At 53.8% G+C, this 21,978-nt stretch overlaps 2 protein-coding genes across 3 annotated transcripts; one reads left to right on the plus strand and one right to left on the minus strand.

Annotated features, from left to right (window-relative positions):
* Positions 1 to 1,218: 1,218 nt before the first annotated feature.
* FADS1 (fatty acid desaturase 1) lies at positions 1,219 to 15,314 on the plus strand. Of its 2 annotated transcripts, XM_070069685.1 has the most exons (13): positions 1,288 to 1,304; positions 1,349 to 1,578; positions 3,306 to 3,416; positions 3,931 to 4,128; positions 4,813 to 4,914; positions 4,996 to 5,124; positions 9,921 to 9,981; positions 11,329 to 11,405; positions 12,217 to 12,314; positions 12,444 to 12,540; positions 12,771 to 12,850; positions 12,965 to 13,090; positions 13,348 to 15,314. In XM_070069685.1, the coding sequence occupies exons 2-13, from the start codon at positions 1,387 to 1,389 to the stop codon at positions 13,397 to 13,399; spliced, it is 1,323 nt and encodes a 440-aa protein (XP_069925786.1). In that variant the 5' UTR covers positions 1,288 to 1,304; positions 1,349 to 1,386; the 3' UTR covers positions 13,400 to 15,314. The 2 variants fall into 2 exon arrangements, with proteins under 2 accessions (XP_008272627.3, XP_069925786.1); XM_008274405.4 differs by having other exon boundaries at positions 1,219 to 1,578.
* A 2,380-nt stretch (positions 15,315 to 17,694) lies between these two features.
* On the minus strand, positions 17,695 to 21,884 carry FEN1 (flap structure-specific endonuclease 1). The gene is made up of 2 exons (XM_008274406.4): positions 21,695 to 21,884; positions 17,695 to 19,581 (listed from the first exon to the last, which is right to left on the minus strand). Exon 2 carries the CDS (start codon positions 19,558 to 19,560, stop codon positions 18,418 to 18,420), a length of 1,143 nt encoding a protein of 380 aa, XP_008272628.2. The 5' UTR covers positions 19,561 to 19,581; positions 21,695 to 21,884; the 3' UTR covers positions 17,695 to 18,417.
* Positions 21,885 to 21,978: the final 94 nt, after the last annotated feature.

Here is a 21,978-nt window from a genome sequence, read left to right on the forward strand (position 1 = left end):
TGCTCTGCTTCTGAGCCAGCTTCCTGCTAATGCTCCTGAGGCGGCAGAGGAAGATGGCCCAAGTACTCGGGCTCCTGCCAACCCATGTGGGAGACCAGGATGGAATTCCTGGCTTCAGGCTGGCCCAGATCTGGCTGTTGCAGATTCTGGGAGTGAATCATCAGATGGAAAATTTCTGACTCTTTGTTACTCTGCCTTTCAAATCAATACAAAATCTTCAAATGAAAAAAACCTCTAATCTCATAGAAGTAGAAAGTAGATGGTGGTTACCAAAAACTGGACTGGTTAGAGAGTGGTCAGAGGACATATAATCGCTTACAGGAGGAGAAAGTTCAAGAGATGGACTGGCCAGCAAGGGAGCTATAGTTAGTGACCACATATCGTGGTCGTCGAAACGGCAAAAAGAAACTGCACTTTGAGTAAGCTCGCCACGAACATCCTAATTATGTGAGGTCATGCATAATTAGCTATATTTAACCATTCCACAACATATACACAAGTATACTTCGCTACATGTTGTACATGATGCATTCGATTTTATCTCTCAACTTAAGAAAAAAAAAAAGCGCTGGGAACTGTTAAATTCAATCTGGCCTCACAGCTACCCTTCTAGTCAAGGAACCAGAACCGAGGTAAACACGCAGCCTGCAACCGAACGGAACCGCGCGCTCCCGTGCCCAGCAGCGGAGTCCCGGCCAATCGCGGCGGCCGAGCTCTCAGCCAATCACGGGCTGCGAACGGCCCGGCCATTTCCAAATAAGGAGAAGCCGGGAACCGCAGCCAATCAGGCCGCTTCTGCCTGTTGCTGATGCTACTTTTTTTTTTTTTTCCTACAAACCGCGGCTGCCCGCCTTGCTGAGGAGGAACGCTCCGAATCTTTAGTGGACAGGTCAAAGGAGATCTTTGCGCAAATAAATTCTGTTAAGTCCACCCAGAGCTCCGCCCACTTCCAACGCCTACTCCCTGAGGGCCCTCTGCCTCGGCAGCCCGGCCGCGCCGGGAACCGTTATTCCGTCCGCGCCGCCCTCAGGCAGCCGTCACCTCAGCATTCCGCCGGACGCCGCTCAGGAAGTGGAACGAGGGCGACCCCTTTAAGGAGCCTGCGGTCGTCCAGGTCCCCCCGCCGGCGCCCGCCCCCGAGGACCGGCGCGGGGCGGGGCCTGCGCCCCGCGCCACGCGGCGCAGCCAATAGGAGCGCGCGCTGCCCGGCTCGGCGGTCCGCTCCGCGGGTGCTGAAAACCCGGCGCGCGGGCGACGGCGCACGGGCGCGCGCCAGCGGACCCGCTCCCGGAGCCCGCGAGACCGCCGTGCGCTACCCCGCGGGCCCCGAGCGCGCGCGCCTGACAAGCCCCTGCCGGGCCGGCGCGCGGCGTCGCCAGGCCGGCGATGGCCCCCGAGACCCCGGCCGAGGGGCCCAGCCCGCGCTACTTCACCTGGGACGAGGTGGCACTGCACTCCGGACGCGAGAAGGAGCGGTGGCTCGTGATCGACCGGAAGGTGTACAACATCAGCGAGTTCGTCCGCCGGCACCCGGGGGGCTCCCGGGTCATCAGCCACTACGCCGGGCAGGATGCCACGGTGAGCGGCGCCGGGCGGGGGCGGGGCCGGGCGGCTGCAGCCCGAGGCTGCCTGCGCGGGAGACAGGAAGTTTGGCATCCTGGGGGCCGAACACCGACAGATCTGGGCGCCCCGGCCAACCTGTTGTCGGGTGGTTGGGAGTCCCGTGGACGCAGGTGGCCAGGGCAGGAGAGGGGCTTTGGAAACCAGGCCGACGGGTGGGGATGGAGTCCCGCAACGTGCGCACGCACACAAAGGACTTGCGTTGCCAACCCGTGCATTCGGCCCGCAGCCCCCGGGCGCCTCACGACCCGAAGCTGGGCCGAAGCAGGGGAGCGAGAATGCATGGCGCAGGCAGCGTTGGTGCGGCCGGGATCGGGAGGCGCGAGGGAAGGGGGGCTCCGTGTCAGAGGGACGGAGGCCCGGCCCGGCCCGCGGCCTCGCCTCGACGCTTACCCGGCTCGCGAGCTGGGGCGCCGCAGGGAGCAGGAGAGGGGCTGTAACGGGCCCCCCTGCGTGGTGTGAAGCGGGAAGGGTGGGGAGGGGGCTGCAGTGGCCCGAGGGGCCGGCGGGGCGGGCGCACTGGGAGAAGCGGCGGCGGCGTGATGGAGGTGGGGCGCCGGCACATGCACACACTGAGCGGGGATCCTGGCGGTGCGGGCGGCCACTCCGCGGCAGGCCGGCGCTGAGGAGGGCTGTTCTGTTCCGGGGTCGCGTCCCCCGCTCCCCGGAGCCTCGCTGCAGAGGCAGCGCCCCCCCCCAGCCCCAGCCCCAGCCCCGCTGCTTTGCGGACCACCCGCTCTCGGGGCTAAGGCGGGAGCGCCCAGGGTGGGAGCGCCGGGCCCTCCCTGGGGGGCGTTGGCGTCACCGCATTTCCCTCTCCAGGGCCCCCGACCATCGCTCTAACATCCCAGAGCGCGTCGGGTCTCCGGGCTTCCCGGTGGGTCTCGGCCGAGCTTAGACGCTGTGGGACGAGGACCCGCTCCTCGATCCGAGGCAGCCCGCCTAGAGGGCGAAAACAGAGCCTGCACCGGGCACCGCGGTGTCCACGCCGGAGTCCGGGCCACTGCCGCTGCGACAGCGCAGGCGTGGGCCTGCGCCTGCGCACTCGAAGCCGGACACTTGGGTTTCCCGCAGTGGGATTTGGGGCCAGAGATGCGGCGGCACGCGCGGCGATTGGTGGTGATGTGTGGTACCACCGGCTGTTGACTCCGCCCTGGCCCCCGCCCACCATGCTGTGTCCCGGGGTAGGGGGGTGGGGGCGCTCGACCTGCCAACGGGAACCTGGTAGCAATGGATTTGAACCAGAATTAGCTACCCTGGGGCCGTGGGGTGGCCAGGGCACCTCTCCAGTACAGCAGCAAAGGGAAGAGGGAAAGATTGGAAAGTAACCCCTATTCGGGCATAAGGAGACCACCTCATCGCAGTTTGTGGGGAACCAGGGCTCACAGACTGGAGAGACTTGTTGGAAATCCCACCCAGTCCTTCTGTTTCATCTGACTAAATCATGGGCAGAAGTTGTCCCCAAAAACCCCCCGGGGAAAGGCCAGTCCAGGCTGTCTCTCTGGGCCATCACAGCGACATTCTTAATGGAATACAGATGCTGGGTGAGCTCCAGTTGTGGACACCCCCAGGGCATCTCGGGGAAGAGAAGTGGTCTGGGCTTCAGCGTAGCTTCACCCTTCTTTCTGGCCAGCAGGAGTGCGGGGAACGGGGGCTAGCCCTCACCTGTCTTCTCTTGCTTGCAGGATCCCTTTGTGGCATTCCACATCGACAAGGGCCTTGTGAGGAAATACATGAACTCTCTCCTCATTGGGGAACTTTCTCCGGAGCAGCCCAGCTTTGAGCCCACCAAGAACGTGAGACCCTGTTTGCTGTTTGGAGACTTGGCTGTTGAAGGGGAGGGGCCAGGAAGCAAACCTAGATGGGGTGGCGAGGGACAGGGACCAGTCAGTAGCTCTCTGGAGTCTCAAGATCCTGCCTTCTCTTACACGTGGGGTTCCAGGCCCAGGGGAACAGGAATCCTAGCACACCTCAAGGTGGTCATCACCATTACCACCACCATCATCATCGATATGAGACTTAGTATATGCCAAGTATGAATTCATACACGAGGGCGGGCAAGAGGCCAGGGATCACATGGGTAGTCAGTGGCAGAATGGGGACCGGAATCAAGTCTGCTTAACTGTAAGGATCCCAGGGCACCTCCTCTGGTCATCCTTATTTATTGATGTGGTATCTCGGCCTAGGACTGGACTTCTCGCAGCTGTCTCAGTGGGAAGTCCATGAGCCTGAGAGAGCCGTTGTCTCCAGCAGGGCTGGGTTGCAGCTGGGAAGAGTAACAGCTCCTCCTTCTTCCCCATTCTTCCACAGAAAGAGCTGACTGATGAGTTCCGGGAGCTGCGGGCCACAGTGGAGCGGATGGGGCTCATGAAGACCAACCACATCTTCTTCCTGCTGTACCTGCTGCACATCCTGCTGCTGGATGTTGCTGCCTGGCTCACTCTTTGGGTCTTTGGGACGTCCTTAGTGCCCTTCCTCCTCTCTGCAGTGCTGCTCAGTGTGGTTCAGGTGAGACCTGTGGCTTGTCGATGCGCAGCCATGCTCACCATCAATGGAGGAAGCTTTCTGTACCCTTCAGAGGCTAAGAAACCTTGTGCTCTGACCAGGGCAGATCTGAAGATACTTGGGACAGTTGCTTCAGAAAAAGAAAATACATTCCACTGTGTGTGGCTTTTATCTGCTCTTCCGCCACATGGACCGCTTTGTTTCTCTCACTGCCTCTAGCTGTTTCTTCCAGGATTCCATTCCTGGGGAATTTGTTCTCTAACTTCAAGTTCAGGTCCCACGATAGCCCAGGTGTGCCGAGAACTAAGATCCTGCTTTCTCAGCAAAGCTTGGTTCCCTACTGCCACCGACATTGCCCAATGTGCTGATAATGTTTGGGAACTAATAGTTGGGTGTCAGAAGCCATTTAGCAAGCCTGCTCACCACTGAGTCTTCTCCATAGTCTGGATGTCAGCCTGTCATAAGTCCTGGAACTTCAGAGCTGGGCAAAGTGAAGAACAACAGAAAGCGTCGTGATTTGTCTCAGTCAGGGGTGGAGCCAGACTCAGGAGCTGGGTTTCCTGATTTCTTTCTTGATTTGCCTGGTAGGGGTGGTGCGGCTATCTCAGCCCTGAGTGGAAGAAGGAAGAGAGGTTGGAGGGGATGCTGGGCTGGTGAGCTGCTCTCAGCATGAACCTTTCCCCCCAGGCCCAGGCTGGTTGGCTACAGCATGACTTTGGGCACCTGTCCGTCTTCAGCACTTCCACGTGGAACCACTTGCTGCATCATTTTGTGATTGGCCACCTGAAGGTTCGTGAGATGGGGAGGGGCCACCTGGAACTGGGAAGTGAGAGACAGTAGGTTTTTGTACTCATATCTGGTTTTCTACAGGGCGCCCCTGCCAGTTGGTGGAACCACATGCACTTCCAGCACCACGCCAAGCCCAACTGCTTTCGCAAAGACCCAGATATCAACATGCATCCCTTCTTCTTTGCCTTGGGGAAGATCCTCTCAGTGGAGGTGAGCAAAGGTATCACTGGAAATGGCTCAGAGAATGGAAAGCAGGCAGCACAGAGGGCTTTGTGACAAATGATCACAATGTTGTCAGTGTAGTAAGACATCAGAGGATGACGGGCTGGCTGGGCCCCTTGCTGTTCGGAAGTTCTGGGTGGCAACAGATTATTTAAAGCAGGACTGCCTAGAACAGAATCCCTTGTCCTTCCTAGAGGGACTTCTAGCACAGATTAGTTATTGCATGTAGTACACATGCTGCGAAGGACCCAGAGAGGAACTGTGCAAGGCCCTGCTCATGCTTATTGAGAATGAGTGGTACTTTTTGACACTCCTGCCCCAGGCAGTCACTCCCCTTGCACTTAGTATTTCTGTTTTTTATACTTGGAGATCCTGTTTTTGTCACAGTCTCCCCATCCAGGGCTGGACTGTCTGACTGTTCTTTGATGCTCCAGTACCTAGAATATTCATTCACTGAGTAGTCAGTCTTCCATAACCATCAGTTCTGCATCTGTGGATTCAACCATCTACAGAGCAGAAATATTAGGAAGCAAAAAAGTGCATCTGTACCAAACATGTACAGGCTCTTTTCCCTGAGCAGTGCAATAAAACAACCATTTCCATAGCACTTATGTTCTACTAAGCATTGCAAGTCATACCTGGGGGGAAAGGGACTACAGCATCTACAGATTTTTGTATTCTCAAGGTGGGGGTCCTGGAACCAATCCTCCACAGATACTGAGAAACAACTACTTCCCACCATCTGATCACAGATTGATCTCCAGGGCCGTCAGAGTTGGGTTTGAAATGCCATCTGGCCGGTGCCGCGGCTCAATAGGCTAATCCTCCGCCTTGCGGCGCTGGCATACCAGGTTCTAGTCCCAGTCGGGGCACCGGATTCTGTCCAGGTTGCCCCTCTTCCAGGCCAGCTCTCTGCTGTGGCCAGGGAGTGCAGTGGAGGATGGCCCAAGTCCTTGGGCCCTGCACTCCATGGGAGACCAGGATAAGCACCTGGCTCTTGCCTTCAGATAGGTGTGGTGCGCCGGCCTGCTGGCCACGGTGGCCATTAGCGGGGTGAACCAACAGCAAAGGAAGACCTTTCTCTCTGTCTCTCTCACTGTCCACTCTGCCTGTCAAAAAAAAAAAAAAAAAAAAAGAAAAAAAAAAAAGAAATGCCATCTGAGGTTGTGAGCAGAAATCATAAGCCGAAGGAAGAGTGCTTGGGGACAGAGATCTAGTGAACTTTTATTAAGTCTAAGGCAGTAGAAGGTTCTCAGTGGCCAACAGAGTACTTTGAAAAGTTGGTTTAAAACCCCAGCTCAGTTCTACCAGCTCCTGCACCCCCACTTTATGACATTTCAGCCTGCCAGGAATTAAACTGTTGTTGGACAAGTTTCAGTTCCAGGCACGAGTTCAAGGTAGCCTGGCTCTCCTCCTCCTTCCCCTCCAGCCATGAGGACTCTGGGAGGGCCTTGGCAGCACTGGCTGTCCTAGCACGAGGAGCTCATAGCTTGAGGCTTATGCCCCATCTGTCCATACAGGTCTCGTGTTCCCACCTCCTAAGCATGGGCTGCTCTGGTGTGTACACATCCAATGTTGTTATGGTCAACAGTATGCTGACCATGAGACAGCCTTGACCTCACTTGGTTCCAATGGCTGCTTCTAGGGCAGTGTGGGCACAGCACTGGGCTCTTGGTAGCACTTCTGTTGTCACTAGAGTCTTTTTAAAAGGTCAAGGTAGGGAGGTGGGGAGCTAAGTGGAAGGGAACTGTCGCACACTACTGCCCTCATTGCTTCTTGATTTAGGGTTTTCGGGAAACTCCTGTCTACAGACATCAAAAGTAGAGACTGATTTAGGACCCAAAATAGGCTTTTGTTCCTTCTCGCCCCATCCCCCCAGCTATGAGGCTGAGCATAGGCTGCCTATTAGAGAATGCCTGCAGGCTGCTTAGGGCTTGGTTCATTTCCTCTGGATGCAGATTATTTGACATTGATGCCTATGCTGACACAGTGGCATCCACCCAGAGCCTCCCAACTCTCGGACAAGAAGGACTTTGCCCTAATTAGAACCCTTCTGACCTCCAAGGATCTAAACAAATGGGGCAAAGTCAATAAGGTCATAGTGGCATTTGGTTGCCATTCAAGGAGGCAGCAACAGATAGAGCACTTTCCCTTCACAGTTCCAAGATGGGAGGCCAGGGGTGTGTCCCACCCACCACACAAAAAAAGAAGGGTGCTCTTCTTCCAGGTTTCCCTTTCCATTAGTCTTGCCTAGGGTGGTATGACTCACCACTGCAAGCCTTGTTCACACTGCCTTCTAAACAGATCTCAGGTCTGTCAGCTTCTCCAGCCCCACTGGGTCTGGTCCATCTTGTCTGAATTAGCTTTGGCATCTTCACTGGTCTCCCTAAGACTGTACCTGCAGCCTGCAGTTCATTCTCCACATCTCCAGCCAGAGGGAGCCTTCTAAAGCACAAAGCATAGAAAGCCTTCCAGTGACTTCTCATTGCCATTGAACTAAAACCCAGACTCCTTAGTGAGGCCTCACTGGGACTTCCTAAGATCATATACTTTCTGGCCCCTGTCTGGTTTTCCTGGTCTTGAACATCACAAGAGCCTTGGTAAAGCCATTCCTTTGACTTTGAATGTTCCCCTGAATCTTTGCATTGCTGATCCTTCTCATGATTCAGGTCCAAGTTCAGATGTCAGCATCTAAGGGAGGCTAGACTGCTTCACTTCACCAAAACATCACTTGCTGTAATGTTTTCCTGGTGTTTTTTTTTTTTTTTTTTTTTTTTTTTTGACAGATAGAGCTAGACAGTGAGAGAGAGAGACAGAGAGAAAGGTCTTCCTTCCGTTGGTTCACTCCTCAAATGGCCGCCACAGCCAGCACTGCGCCAATCTGAAGCCAGGAGCCAGGTGCTTCCTCCTGGTCTCCCATGCGGGTGCAGGTGTCCAAGCACTTGGGCCATCCTCCACGGCCCTCCCGGGCCACAGCGGAGAGCTGGACTGGAAGAGGAGCAGCTGGGACTAGAACCTGGCGCCCATATGGGATGCTGGCGCCACAGGCGGAGGATTAACCAAGTGAGCCACGGCGCCGGCCCATGTTTTCCTGTTTTTAATCTGTAAATTACCTTGACCTCTATGTGGACTTACTACCAACTTCATCTTCTCAGGTTATAAGCTCCTGTGGGCAGGAACTTTGTATTGTTCACCTCTGAATCTTCAGTACTCAGAATAGGGCCTGGCACACAGTAGGATTTCCAGTAGTTGTTGAATGAACTCATGAATGTAGAAGGAATGCTTCCTTGAGATCGGCTCTCAATAAATGTCCTGGGGCCTGCATTGAGACACAGCGGGTTAAGCTGCTGCTTGGGGCACCCACATGCCTTCTCAGAGTGCCATTAGAGTCCTGGCTGTCTCTACGTCCTGCTGATGTACCAGTGGTTGATGGCCCAAGTACTTGGCTCCCTGCCACCAACATGGGAGAGACCTGGATGGAGTTCCTGGCTCCTGGCTTCGGCCTGGCCCAATCCTAGCTGCTGGGATATTTAGAGAACGAACCAGCAGATGGAAGGCCAACCTCCTCTCCTTCCCTTCTTCCCTCCCCTTAGTTCTCCCTGTTTCTTCCCTCTCCCTGTCACCCTGCCTTTCAAGTAAACAATCTCCTTTTTTAGAAACAAGTCGTGAACACAGCAGGTGGGTGCTGAGAGGATGCGCCAGCATTCTGCTGTGGGTTCTGTGCTCCTCCTCAGCCCTGGGGATGCAGGAGAGGAGGCGTGGAGTGAGACAGCAGAGCTTCAGTGTCAGGTTTCTGTGAGCCACGCTGGGGTTCTATGCTGGCCGGTTGACCTGGAAGTTCCAGCTTATCTCTTCAGCAGCTACACTTACAACCACCAACCACCAGGGAGAACTTTGCCAGAACCTTCAGATCTCGAAGTTGTTCTTGGTATCCTTTGCACAAACATGCTAAGCACAGCATAGCTGGCAAGGAATTTTTATTTTAAAGATTTATGTATTTATTTATCTGGGAGGCAGAGTGACAGACAGCGAGAGGGAGAGAGAGAGGTCTTCCATCTGCTGGTTCACTGCCTAAATGGCCAGAAGAGCTGGAGCTGGGCTGATCCAAAGCCAGGAGCCAGGAGCTTCTTTTGGGTCTCCTGCGTGGGTGCAGGGGCCCAATCACTTGGGCCATCTTCTGCTACTTTCCCAGGCCATAGAAGAGAGCTGCATCCAAAGAAAACCAGCTGGGACTTGAACCAGCGCCCATATGGGGTGCCAGTGATGCAGGCGGAGGCCTAGCACACTGTGCCACAGCGCCAACCCTGGGATCTTTGTAAAGTTCATGTTGAAGTCAGGAGACCAGAAGATTTTGGGGGCTGGGGCAGTTAGAGGCTGGACATAGAGGGAGTAGTTTCCTGTCTAGGGGTGAAAATAGTTTTCCATGGAGACTCTGAAAGGTACCACATGGGAGGAAGGAAGACGGCAGTGGGGCTTGGGCCTGGAATTCGTATGACAGAGGTATTGGAGCAACACAGGAGTCTTGAGGACTTGGAGACTCTGTGTTGTGCACAGCCTCTTCTGGACGTGGACCACTGAGCTACAGGCCTTGGCAGATTCCACAGATGCAGCCCATGGCTTCGTGTTCCCTGTGCTGGAAGTAAGGCTGGGCCTGCTAGGAGCTTCCAGTAGCACTTCTAAGCTTATAGCTCCTGCAGTAGGCCTAAACTTCTGAGCAGGGAGAAGCCAAGGTCGTAAGGGGGAAGAGGCAGCTATTAATGCTGACTTGCTTGCTCTTTTCACAGCTTGGGAAACAGAAGAAAAAGTACATGCCATACAACCATCAGCACAAGTACTTCTTCCTGAGTGAGTGTCTGGAACCAACCCAGGAGTTGCTGCACGGGGGGGTGCTGAAGGGGTGTGAGGCGGAAGCCACTCTTCCAAGGGACTGTGGTATTCTCGGGCAAAGTGCAGAGAAAGGACTCTGCCCCCAGACTTGGTTCCTCACTGTATGGGCACAGTTTGCCATCGCTGCTGAGCAAAGCTGACCATTAGGCTAATGTTGAATTAAAAGGCCTTGAGATTGTGGCAGACCAGCTCCCGCAACCCCAGTGTCAACGCCTTTTAATTGACTCAGAATCTGCCTGGTCAGGTGGGGCTTTCCTAATTAAGCTTTCGTCTTCAGCTTCGGAGATCTGGGTCAGAGTGACCTGGCGGGCCCAGTTCAGCCCCCTGGGAGAACGAGAGTACAAACAGCTGTGGGCGGGAGGCCTGAGGAGGCAGTGAAGGAGCTGCTGAAGCCAGATGTCCCTTGGCTGTCTTATACACTTTCTGAAGACTGCTTTAAAAGTCTTCCCCTAATGCTTCAATGTGGAGCTTTAAACTCCGTAAAATTTCAAATCGCTAAAGGCAGGGAGGGAGGAAGTCCTGTGATCCACTTTGGTTTGAAGTTTATCGTAACTGCCTCTTCCCAACTACCCCTTCTAAAGAAAGGTGGACAGGACGGGAGGGCGGAGCAGACTTCCTGAAGAAGGAATTTTAGAGTCCTGGGCCTGGAGATAGAGGAGCCACGGTAGGCTCTGCAGGAGGTCACAGGTAACCGCAAGGTACTGCAGAGAAAGGATAAGAGAAGGAAATGGAATCCACTTCTTCAGTTCATAGTTTTCTTTGAAAAGTCCCTCTGTTCCTTCTTACAGCCGACCTCTAGGGCTTGAGGTTGGGGTTGCACAGGCCCACACCCTCCCCCCACCCCACGTCCAAGGAGGTGGGCTCAGCCTGTGAAGGGTCCCTAGGATCCTGCTGAACACACACCTTCCTGCCCCCGTTTCTGCACCTGCATGGTGGAGCAGCCAGGAACACAGGGCAGATGACAGGAGGGGCAGGCTGGGGGCCAAGAGGAAGGCCTGGGGCAGGATACAGCGTGTCCAGTGCAACACCCGGAAGTGCCCTTTTCAAGGCACGGGAGCAGAGCACATTCCCCCGCTGCCCTCTTCCCTGGAGAAGAATGTCACTCCCACCCCTTGCCCTCCCTGGCATCCCCAGGCTGACACCCACAGCCACCTTCACTGCCTGCTGGTGTCAGGGGCTTGCAGGGTGCTGAGGCAGTTGGAGGGGCCACAGGAGGGGATGGCAGAGGAGGTACCCCCTACCAGAAGCTGTCTCCCCACCACTCACTGCCACTGCTCATGCCTCCTGTCTCTGTCTCTCTCCCAGTTGGGCCCCCAGCCTTGCTGCCTCTCTACTTCCAGTGGTATATTTTCTATTTTGTTTTCCAGCGGAAGAAGTGGGTGGTGAGTACCCTTGGCCCCAGAGTTACACATCCAGTTGTCTGGGGAGGGGAAGGGATCTCCCAAGGGAAGCGGAGACTGACTCCAGGCCTAATTTAGAGCAGAGCAATGGAACCAGGTGTAGATCCTTATCTCTGGGTAGGGCGGAGTGACAGGGCTCAGCAGGCAGCCTGGCCTTAGTCCCTGGTTGCCTACAGCCAGTGTTTCCTGAGGCTCTTGTGCTGGGCATGAAGCCAGGGAAGAGGGAGATGAACCCACTCTCAGCAAACTTGATGAAGCTGACCGTGGTTGATCCCTTAAGAGGTACGGGCAACAGGTTGTGGGGATCCCAAAAGGGCCCTGTGGCTGCCGTTTTGAAATTGCTTTTCTAGCTGGCCTTGGAGGACAGGCAGAGAGAGGTTGGGGAGGGGGAGGATGAAGTGAGCGGAGAGGCTAGGAAGTAAGGGGTAAAACAGGCCACCAGACACATTGTGTGTCAGGGCAAGAGTATGGTGCTTGGTTCGGTGTACGAAGAGGGTTTAGAGATTTGGTTGGGCTGAGCCGTGGTCCTGAGCATGTGGCAGCAAGCAGGGTTTAGATGGGTTGGGGAGGAGCTGGAGGTGGGGAGGCCCCGGATGGGTCTTGTTCCTTATAAAGGTGAGAGGCCACGAGGGCCAGGGGTAGTAGAAAGGGACAGGGGCACTGGGTATCACAGGGCGGGGCAGCTGAGTGTTGCAGTCGGGTACCTGCAGGACTGTGCCAGGTGCAGAAACAGGCGCAGTGAAAGGTAAGAGCTGCTTTGTGGCAGTTGTGCCCTCCGCCTTTGCCGCTGCAGGACTTGGCCTGGATGGTCACCTTCTACGTCCGCATCTTCCTCACATACGTGCCGCTGTTGGGGCTGAAAGGCTTCCTGGGCCTTTTCCTCATTGTCAGGTAGAATTCGGTGGGGGTGTGGGCCTGGGGGCAGCAGCAGGGGTTTGGGAGTTGGTGTGGAGGGTAGACGGGGAATGAGAGCCCTGGGCTCTGCCTGTACTCTTTTGGTGTGTGTGCTTTGGACAACAGGTTCCTGGAGAGCAACTGGTTTGTGTGGGTGACACAGATGAACCACATCCCCATGCACATTGATCATGACCAGAACAAGGACTGGGTTTCCACCCAGGTAAGGCACGGTTGCCTGGAAGATCCCAGCATGACACAACTAATGAAAAAGATGGAAGAGGTAGTGATATATATTTTTTAAAAAAAAAAAAGGCCCCCAAACAGCATTGCCTCATCAGCTTGAGGCTTGTCTCCTGCCGCCACGTGAAGGGAATGACTAGGGATGACCCCACACCCTGTACTTGGAGGAGGCTGGGCTGGCTCAGGGACATGCTCTTCTCTGACCTCCAGCTCCAGGCCACGTGCAACGTCCACAAGTCCTTCTTCAACGACTGGTTCAGTGGGCACCTCAACTTCCAGATCGAGCACCAGTGAGTGGGATGGCTGGGGAGGCCAGATCCCAGGGGCGTGGGGGGGTGTCAAGTGAGGTGGGCAAGGAGCAGGCGGGACAGCAGGAGCCACCGACTGTCCTCTTCTCTCTCGAGTCTCTTCCCCACGATGCCCCGGCACAACTACCACAAAGTGGCGCCCCTGGTGCAGTCCTTGTGTGCCAAGCACGGCATAGAGTACCAGTCCAAGCCCCTGCTCTCAGCCTTTGCCGACATTGTCCAGTGAGTATCTGGGCCCAAGAAGGGCACTGTAAGTGGGGGAAAGGGTAGGGCGAGGAGAAAGGTGACAAGCGTATGTGGGAAACATAAAGGTTTCCCAGTCTGGAGTGGAGGTGACCATGGCCCAAGCTACCTTTTCAAGAAGTGGAGGGGGAGGAAAGCCACTATAAAAGGACAAAGGTCTTGAAGCCCAGGGCTGCAGCGCCGTCACTCCTGCACCGGCTGCCTCCCTCACCATCTGCCCCTCTTCTGTCCTGCAGCTCTCTGAAGGAGTCGGGGCAGCTCTGGCTGGACGCCTATCTTCACCAATAAACACCAGCTCCCCCTCCCGTCGGGAAGAAAAGAGGAGGACCCTGGAGCCAATGCCAGGGAGCTTAAGGGACAATGCCACTAACAGTTCTCATATTCAGAGGGGGTGGGTTTGGGGACAGAAAGGCTCATACTCTTCCCCTTCATCTTCTAGGTGTAAAGGCCCAAGCAGGGGTCCGGGGAGACGTGAGCCCCCAGGAGGAAGGAAGGTGCTGCTGGGGCAGGGGAATGAGTTTTGTTTCCTTTCTCTAGCTTGATGGATGCAGGATGCTTGGTGAGCAAAAGGTAACCAGGAGGTCATTAAAAAGGGGAGAGACTTAACACTAAAATTCCACTCAGATTAAGGGGAACTCACCTTACTGGCCCACTTCTCAGCAGCCTTCCCGGGCTCCAGGCAGTGCCTGGAGTGCAGCCCCAGGGGTACGACCTGTGTCCGTCCCAGGCCGCTGGGAAAAGCCTTGTTTGTTTCCCAAGTGGCCCAGAAGGTCTCTAGCACCACGGATTGTGGTCTCATGTTCCACCCAGAGTCTGAAGGGAATATCAGGCCCTACCTCCCTGTGGTTTCCTTTTGCCTCCCAACCTGTAATCTGAAGTTTAAGAAAGTGATTATTAGCACAAGTGACCAAATTGGGAGATAGGTGTTACCAGCCAAGAGGAAGGACACGAGTTCAGGCAAAGTACAAGGCTATGAGCAGGAACTCTAACCTAGACAGCACTGCCTTGGAGCAGCAGCAGTGGCTTGGAGACGATTGCTTCACAGTTCTAAATCCAGATAGGAAGATTCAAGTTTGTCGTCGTTGCTGTAGTTACGCTTCTTACTCTGTCCTGTCTTGTTTGGGTATCTTACGCTCCTGGAGACCAGATAGGAATTTAGGATAAATTCTTAAAATGCATATCAGTCTAACGGAAACAATTTTCTAACCTCATGGTTCTGAAGAGTTTCCTGCATCTCTTCAGAGAGCAAACATAGGAATAAGGCCTGGGGATCTTGTCTGAAGTCCCAGGGCCTAGCATTACCACTCACTGTCTCTCTTCCCTCCCCACACCCAGCCTTCTGGTCCAGGTGAGGGGATGATTTACTCTAAGCATGTCAGCCATTTTGGATACTGGGAGAAGAGAACATTGACTAAAAGGAAAAGCACTTAGTTTTAGGAGGGAATGGCAGGTCCAGATGAGGGTCCTAAGATAATGCTGGGCTAGGGTTCAACGTGTCACCTGCGGCAAGGCTATTAGGAATGCTTAGAGTTTGTCAGGGCTGGAAAGAGGGAAAACAGTTGGGGGAGAACAGGTTGCAGAGTTCAGATCTTTCCCATTAGGACAGGTTGTGCCCGGCTGGAGAACTGGTTTAACAAGGCCTGAGTATAAAAATGAGAAGCAGAATTGAAGAGTTCTGCGTTAGCTTCCTCACTACAGAACAGGTGCTGATCCCACCCCATTCCTGTTCCCTGCCACCTAGGTATAGATGTGGCATCACCAGCTTGCCAAGCCAGCTGGCTTTGGGCCCAGGCTACGCAGTCTGAGCAAACACCAGTGAGGCTCTATTGTGCCAAGCCCACGTCCTCAAAGTACCTGAACCACTGTGGCCTTCTCCCCTCAGCCCATACCTATGTGGTCTCCAACATGGCCACAGCTGGACACATCAGAGTGTTAGAATGGTAAGATCTTTCTCATTTCTGCTGACAGAGGAGAAAATAAGCTTAGAAGAAAAGCCACCTCCGTCACATAGATCGTGGCACCTCGTTCAATGTTTTTTTTAAAACTCCAACATCTGTTTACTTTTGTTACTCATCTTTCTACTACCTGGCCAAGGTATTTTCTTTAATCAGGCCTGTTTCCAGTATCCCTTTGGTGTGCCAGTTTTGTTACCAATTCCCAATGAAGTAAAGCTGTACAATAAAGTTAATTTTGACCAAATGAAGGATATTTGTTGGTAATGTTTGTCCACACGCACACAGGATTCCCAGTGCCTCTGCTACAAGTTACTGTTCACCTCTGTACTTCCTTCTGAACATGAATCACTGCAGATTCCCTTTTGGGTAAGCCCCTTGGGCAGAGGAAGAAGCCTTGGGACCCTCCAGGAAACCCCAGGGCAAGGCAGAGCACAGCCCAGTCCTTCCAACAGTACCTGTCTATTCAAAGGCTAGACAGCCTAAATACACCTGCTGGGTTCCAGTACATGACGTCCTGCTCCTGAGGTAATCAAGTGTCCTCAAACTTTTGCCTTTTCCATTTTGAATTTTCTCTGCAGGCTCAATGCCATAAGGGCTATAAGCTTCTATCCTACTGTACCTCCCCTGGACAAAACCATGAGACCATTCGCAGGCAGAAGTGACTTCTGCAGTGTGCTCATGCAAATAAACTTGTAGAAAAGACCTTGCAATCCAGTTGCACAAACTACATGCTTGACTTCTGCAGTACAAGCCCATAATTAGAGTGACTACGCAAGAGCAGTAACTCCTGAAGTCTTACTGCCTCAGGCCCCATCACCATTACTATAGGTTTAGAATCAAATTACCTGAACCAGAAAATGGGACTCAAATAAGCTGTGTGGTTTGGTTCAGTCTAGAAAAATGTGCTTCATTCATCAACTGCTGGAGTACAGCAGTAGTGAAACAAAGTTCCCTGCCCTTGGGAAAGAAATTTTTTAAAAAAAAAAATCTACCTTGAAAGTTACAAATACCTTTCTCTCTGTCTCTTCCTCTCATTATCTGTACCTCTCAAATAAATAAATAAAATCTTAGAAAAAGGGGGGCCAGCGCTGTGGTGCAGTAGGTTAATCCTCCACCTGTGGCACCGGCATCCCATATGGGCACCAGTTCCAGTTCTTGCTACTCTTCCCATTCAGCTCTCTGCTATGGCCTGGGATAGCAGTAGAAGATGACCCAAGTCCTTGGGCTCTTGCACCCATGTGGGAGACAAGGAAAAAGCTCCTGGCTTCAGATCGGCGCAGCTCCAGCCGTTGTGGCTATTTGGGGGAGTGAACCAACGGAAGGAAGACCTCTCTTCCTCTCATTATCTGTAACTACCTCTCAAATAAAATCTTAAAAAAAAATAAATCAAAAGAAAGTTACAAAGATCTTTTCATCTGCTGGTTCATTCCCAGATGGCCGTAATGGCCAGTGCTGGGCCAGAGCCAGCTTTATCCAGGTCTCCCACCTGGGTTGCAGGAGCGCAAACACTTGGGCCATCTGCTGCTGCTTTCTCCTGATCATTAGCAGGAAGCTGGATCAGAAGTGAAGCCAGGATACAAACCAGTGCCCATATGGGGATGCAGGTGTCAGAGGCAGCAGCTTTACCTGCTACACCACAACACCCGCCCCAGAATTCTTTTTTAAGAGTGACACAGGAGAGACAGTTCTCTCATCAGCTGGTTCACTTACCAAGTGGCTACAACAGCCAGGACTTGGCCAGGCCGAAACCAGGAGATTAGACCTCCTTCCCAGGTTCTCCACATGGGTAGCAGGGCCCAAGTACTTGGTCCATCTTCTTCTGCTTTCCCAGATGCATTAGCAGGGAGCTGGATCAGAAGAGGAGCAGCTGGGACTCAAACTGGTGCTCACAGGGGTTGCTGCCATGGCAGCCAGTGGCTTAACCCACTGTACCACAACACCAGCCACAGGAAAGAGTATGTTTACACCCGCAGCAGTTTCCCCGGTTTTGAAGCCATTGCTGGGGAGACTGAATCCCACCTACTTGAACCTACAGTCAATCTTCAACCCAAGGTTTCACTTGAGGAAAAAGTTTGCTCCATTAAACGCCTTAGAAACCACTGGTCTTTGGTCTTCTACCTGTGTACCGTCCAGAGACACTGTCAACTGAAACTTCCAGAGAAGTATCCTGGTTCTCCTGGCGGAAATAGGAATGACAAATCAAAAACTCAGATGGGCTAGCTCCCACCAAGCTTTGTCAGGATTATAAACCCTCTGAAGTTCAAAAACATGCATCTCTTTGAGAAACATCAACCTGTATTTGATGTCACAAAAGAAACAGGCAAGTGGTTTTGGACTGGCAATTTCAATTTACAAACCAGCAAAGCAGATATCTGGGTGAGCTAGTTGATCTAAATTATGAGGATTCTCCAGAGTTCCTTTATCTCACACAAAGTAGATAAAGGACTAACAATCAACTCATTAAAATCCCTCTCCCAGCCAACATCCCCCGAAGGTCTAAAGTTCTCCCACAGCCACTGGGGCCATTTTATGGGGTGTGGCGCCATCTTGTGGCCACACTCAAACCATGTGCCAGAGCACAATTCCAGCATGAGCACTAGGGCTCTTTTCAAATGTTCTCAAAGAATGTGACGTTCTGGCTACTTTTATTTTATTGATTTTTTTTCTCTTTTTATCTTTAACACAAAAACAGGACGCACAAACCAGTGTCTTACCCAACGTCGCAATTCAGTTCGACTGCCTCAGAAAGGCCGTAAGAACACTATCACCCTACTCCTCCAAATAACCACTGTAAAGATTCAAATTACATAGCAAGTTCAAGTTTCTGCCCACCTCAAGACAAAGCCAGTAACCAAACCCTCCTGCTTGCCTGTCGGGCGCTCTCACCACCTGCAAAGACTGGGTCTTCCTGATGGCTATCTTTCAGGGTGGGTCAAGGCTGACCTAGAGAGCAGTCTGGTTCCATCACCTCCCACAGGCCATCAGTTGGCCAGCCAGGAATTCATTTCCACAGTCTTTCATCTCCATCATTTATCTCCCTCTTCCTTCTCCAAATTTGTTGCTATCACTTTCATATAACAATGGGTCCAGTGTCCATTAAACTGCCTGAGAAGTGGTTTGAGCCTGACTCACTTTCCTGAGCTAAAAAAGAAAACAAACACCTTTATGTCTTTCTGCCAAGAGATCAAGTGGGGAAAGGAAAAAAAAAAAGGAAAAAGCTACTGAGAAGCATAGCACTAGGAAAGTAATGGAATCCCCTCCCCACCCCCATGGAGATTCTTCTAGCTGTAGCTCTGGAGGGTACAAGGCAGATATTCTGGGGTCAAGGAGATACGGTGAAGGGAAACATCTTTATTTTCCCCGTTTGAACTTCCCTGCTGCCCCAGTCTTTGCCTTCTTCTTAGCCGATCCTTTGGGTTCTGGCTCCTTGCGCTTAGCTGAAGAGAGTGAGCCGGTCACCTTGAAGAAATCGTCCAGGCGGCCCTGGGTGCTGCCTTGGCGGCTCCTGCTCAGCCGCCTGACTCCACTGCGGATTCGCTCCTCGGAGAACTGCTTCTCACCACACATGAACTTGACCAGCTCTTCTTCGTTTGGCTCACTCCACTTCAGCTCTACAGACTCTGGGTCCAGCACCTCGGGCTCCAAGAAGAGCTGCTGGGCCTCCTTGTGCAGCCAATTTTCTGGCACAGCGTACTTATTGGGGTCGAGCCGCCGCACGATCTCCTCGATGCTCTTGTGCTTCTGGATGAGGTCCACAGCTCGCTTGGGCCCGATGCCCCGGATGCTCTCACAGTAGTCGCTGCCCAGCAGGATGCACAGATCCACAAACTGCTCCTGGTTCAGGCCCAGCTCCTGCAGAATCCGGCTCAGGTGGAACTCCTGGATGGGCAGCTTCTTGGCCTCACTGGCAGTCAGGTGCCGCATCAGCACAGGGCTGCCGAAGGTGAGGCAGTCCATGTCCTCTGTGGCCGCAGCATAGACTTTGCCAGCCTTCACCAGGGCTGCACAGCTGGCCTCTGCCTCACTGGGCGCGTCGAGGTATGGGATGCCCATGAGGCTCAGCAGATGTTTGCACTCGTCATTGTGCTGTTTGGTGACCTTCACCAGCCGCTTGGTGAACTTTTCCACCTCCTCCTCAGCTCCGGCAGCCTGAGCCTGCTGCAGCTGCTTCTCCGCCTCTGCCCGCCGCTCACTGCGTTTGGCCAGCTCCCCTGACTTGAGCTGTGGGGGCTTGCCGTCAAAGACATACACAGGCTTAATGCCATTCTCCATCATGCGGATGGTGCGGTAGAACATGCCCATCAGGTGGCTGGTGGTCTCACCCTCCTCGTTCTGCAGCACTTCCCCACCCTGGCGGACCGCGATCAGGAACTGATAAATGCTCATGGAGGCGTCAATGGCCACCTTGCGGCCAAAGTAGCTCTTGATGTCATTCTCCCGGATGGCACTGGGGGCCACATCGGCAATCAGTTTGGCCAGGCCTTGAATTCCCATGGCAATTTGGAGGAGGGATGGCTAAAAAAAAAAAAAGGCAAGTAAGAGGCAGAGAAACTTCAAGGTTGCAAAGAAGAAGAGGGTTATAACTGGTGCCTCACACCAACTGCATGTCCCAGCTACTCCAATGCAGCACTGCAAAGGCTGAGAAGATGACCAAAACAATGGCCGTCGTTCTCAAGAAAATTACAGTCTATCAAAAGAGGAGAAATAAAGACACTGCCACGTTCATGAGAGGACCCTGTGGCAAGGACAGCACTATCACCTCTCATTCAAGACCGAAACCCATGTATCAAGAACTGGAGAAGACGAGAAGATGGCGGACGCAGCTTGAGGAGTTTAGGGAGCAAGCTGGAAGAACTGAGCCCTAAAGGACAGGCAAATAGCAGCTAAGAAACAGGGCTTCAAAAATTTTGTGGAGGGGCCAGCACTGTGGTGCAGCAGGTGAAGCCACCACCTGCAGTGCTGGCATCCCATTTGGGCACCAGTTCGACTCCTGGCTGCTCCAATCCAGCTCTCTGCTAAGACCTGGGAAAGCAGCAGAAGATGGCCCAAAACTTGGGCCTCTGCACCCACATAGGAGACCTGGAAGAAGCTCCTGGCTCCTGGCTTTGGATCAGCCCAGCTCCAACCGTTGTGGCCATCTGGGGAGTGAACCTGCGGATATAAGACCTTTCCCTCTCTCTCTACAACTCACTGTAACTGTCTCAAATAAATAAAATCTTTTAAAAAATTGTGGGAAATCTACACATATATGTATTATACATGTAGTTTTTACTTAGTTATCTGAGAGGCAGAGAGACATAGAGCGCCCACCTGCCGGCTCACTACCCAAATGCCTGCAACAGCCAGGGGCTGGGTCAGCGGAAGAGGAAGTCAAGAACCCAACCAACTTGAACCTGCTCATCACAGGGTCTACACTGGCGGGCAGTTGCAAATAGGAGCCAGTGCTTCATCATCCGTGACCCAGGTCCCTTAGCAAATCTTTCCCAAACTGCCATCACCATTTTTGCCACCTCCAGTTAAAATCTGAACTTGCATTCACCTAACAGATCTTTAAATGCACACAATTATGTGCAATTTAAAGTCATCCTGTACGCACTGGTAGCAGGTGTTCCTCATTAAGAAATCCTCTACAGGGCCTGGCACTGTAGTGCAGCCGGTAAAGCCGCCGCCTGTAGTGCGGCATCCCATATGGGCGCTGGTTCTACTCCCGGCTGCTCCACTTCCGATCCAGCTCTCTGCTATTGCCCGGGAAAGCAGTAGAAGATGACCCAAGTGCTTGGGCCCCCGCACCCGCGTGGGGCACCCAGAAGAAGCTGCTGGCTCCTGACTTCAGATCGGCGCAGCTCTGGCCATTGCGGCCATCGGGGAGTGAACCAGCGGATGGAATCTCTCTCTCTGCCTCTCTGTAACTGTGCTCTTCAAATAAATAAATAAATACTCTACAACCAACCTCCTCAGTCTGGGAACCCAATCGAAAGGCTGTGCTCGGGGCTGCCTTTTCGGTGCCCTCTTCCCGCCAACCTCTCACCCTTCCTTCACGGTCCATCTCCTTCTAGCTCCCCTGTGAATGCCCGTGGCCAAGCCCTGGCCTTGAGTCCGGGCGCCCGCGTGCACCATCGGCGTCACAGCGCACTTCGCTCTGGGCTTCTCCACTCTGTGACAACCGAGCCTGTCTTGCGGATTCCCGCTGCGTTAACCGGCGATCTTCCGCCATGACCCAGGTGCCCGAGACGGAACCCACCCGGTCCTCGGGTTCGGGTCCCCAAGCGGGCAGCACTGTTAGCCCGTGTGCCCAGAGCAGAGCACGTCGCTCTGCGAGCCGCGGGCGCTCTCGGCGGCATTCAATACAGCAGCCAAGGGGCCTCAGCAAGCGAGGCTGCGAACAGGCTTTGCGTCCAAAGCCTTAGTTTAAAAAATAACAATAATAATAAAAAATAATACCCCACGACCTCATAACGTGGTAGTTATGGGCCTCCTTCTACAAGCAAAGGAGGGGCTCGGAGGTTATGCAAAAGATCCCAAATCCCACAACGGGAAAGTGGCGGGACGGCCTGAGAACCCGCGAGCGACAGGGCACCCGGCGCAAAGCGGCCCCCGTCGCTCTCAGGAGCGTCCCATGGAGTCTCACCTGGCCTTTGCGGCGCGAGGCCTGGGCAGGTAGCGCTTCGCCAGGTGTTGCCCAGCACAGTCCTAAGCTCCGCTCCCCTCAGCTCTTGTCGCGGGCAGACCCTCACTCCGCCGCCTTCCAAAGCCCGCGCTCCCGTCACGTGACCGGCCCGCGGCGCACAGCTTCCTGGGGAGCGTAGTGCACGCTCTGGCTCTCTCGAACACCTTGCTCCCAAGGCAAACAGTTTCGCTAGGGAGAAAGGACTCGCTCAGCTAAGCCTTCCCTATTCTTGCGTTGCTCACTCT

This window comes from Oryctolagus cuniculus, chromosome 1 (genome assembly GCF_964237555.1).
Source record: "Oryctolagus cuniculus chromosome 1, mOryCun1.1, whole genome shotgun sequence".
In the NCBI taxonomy this organism is placed as follows: Eukaryota; Metazoa; Chordata; class Mammalia; order Lagomorpha; family Leporidae; genus Oryctolagus; species Oryctolagus cuniculus.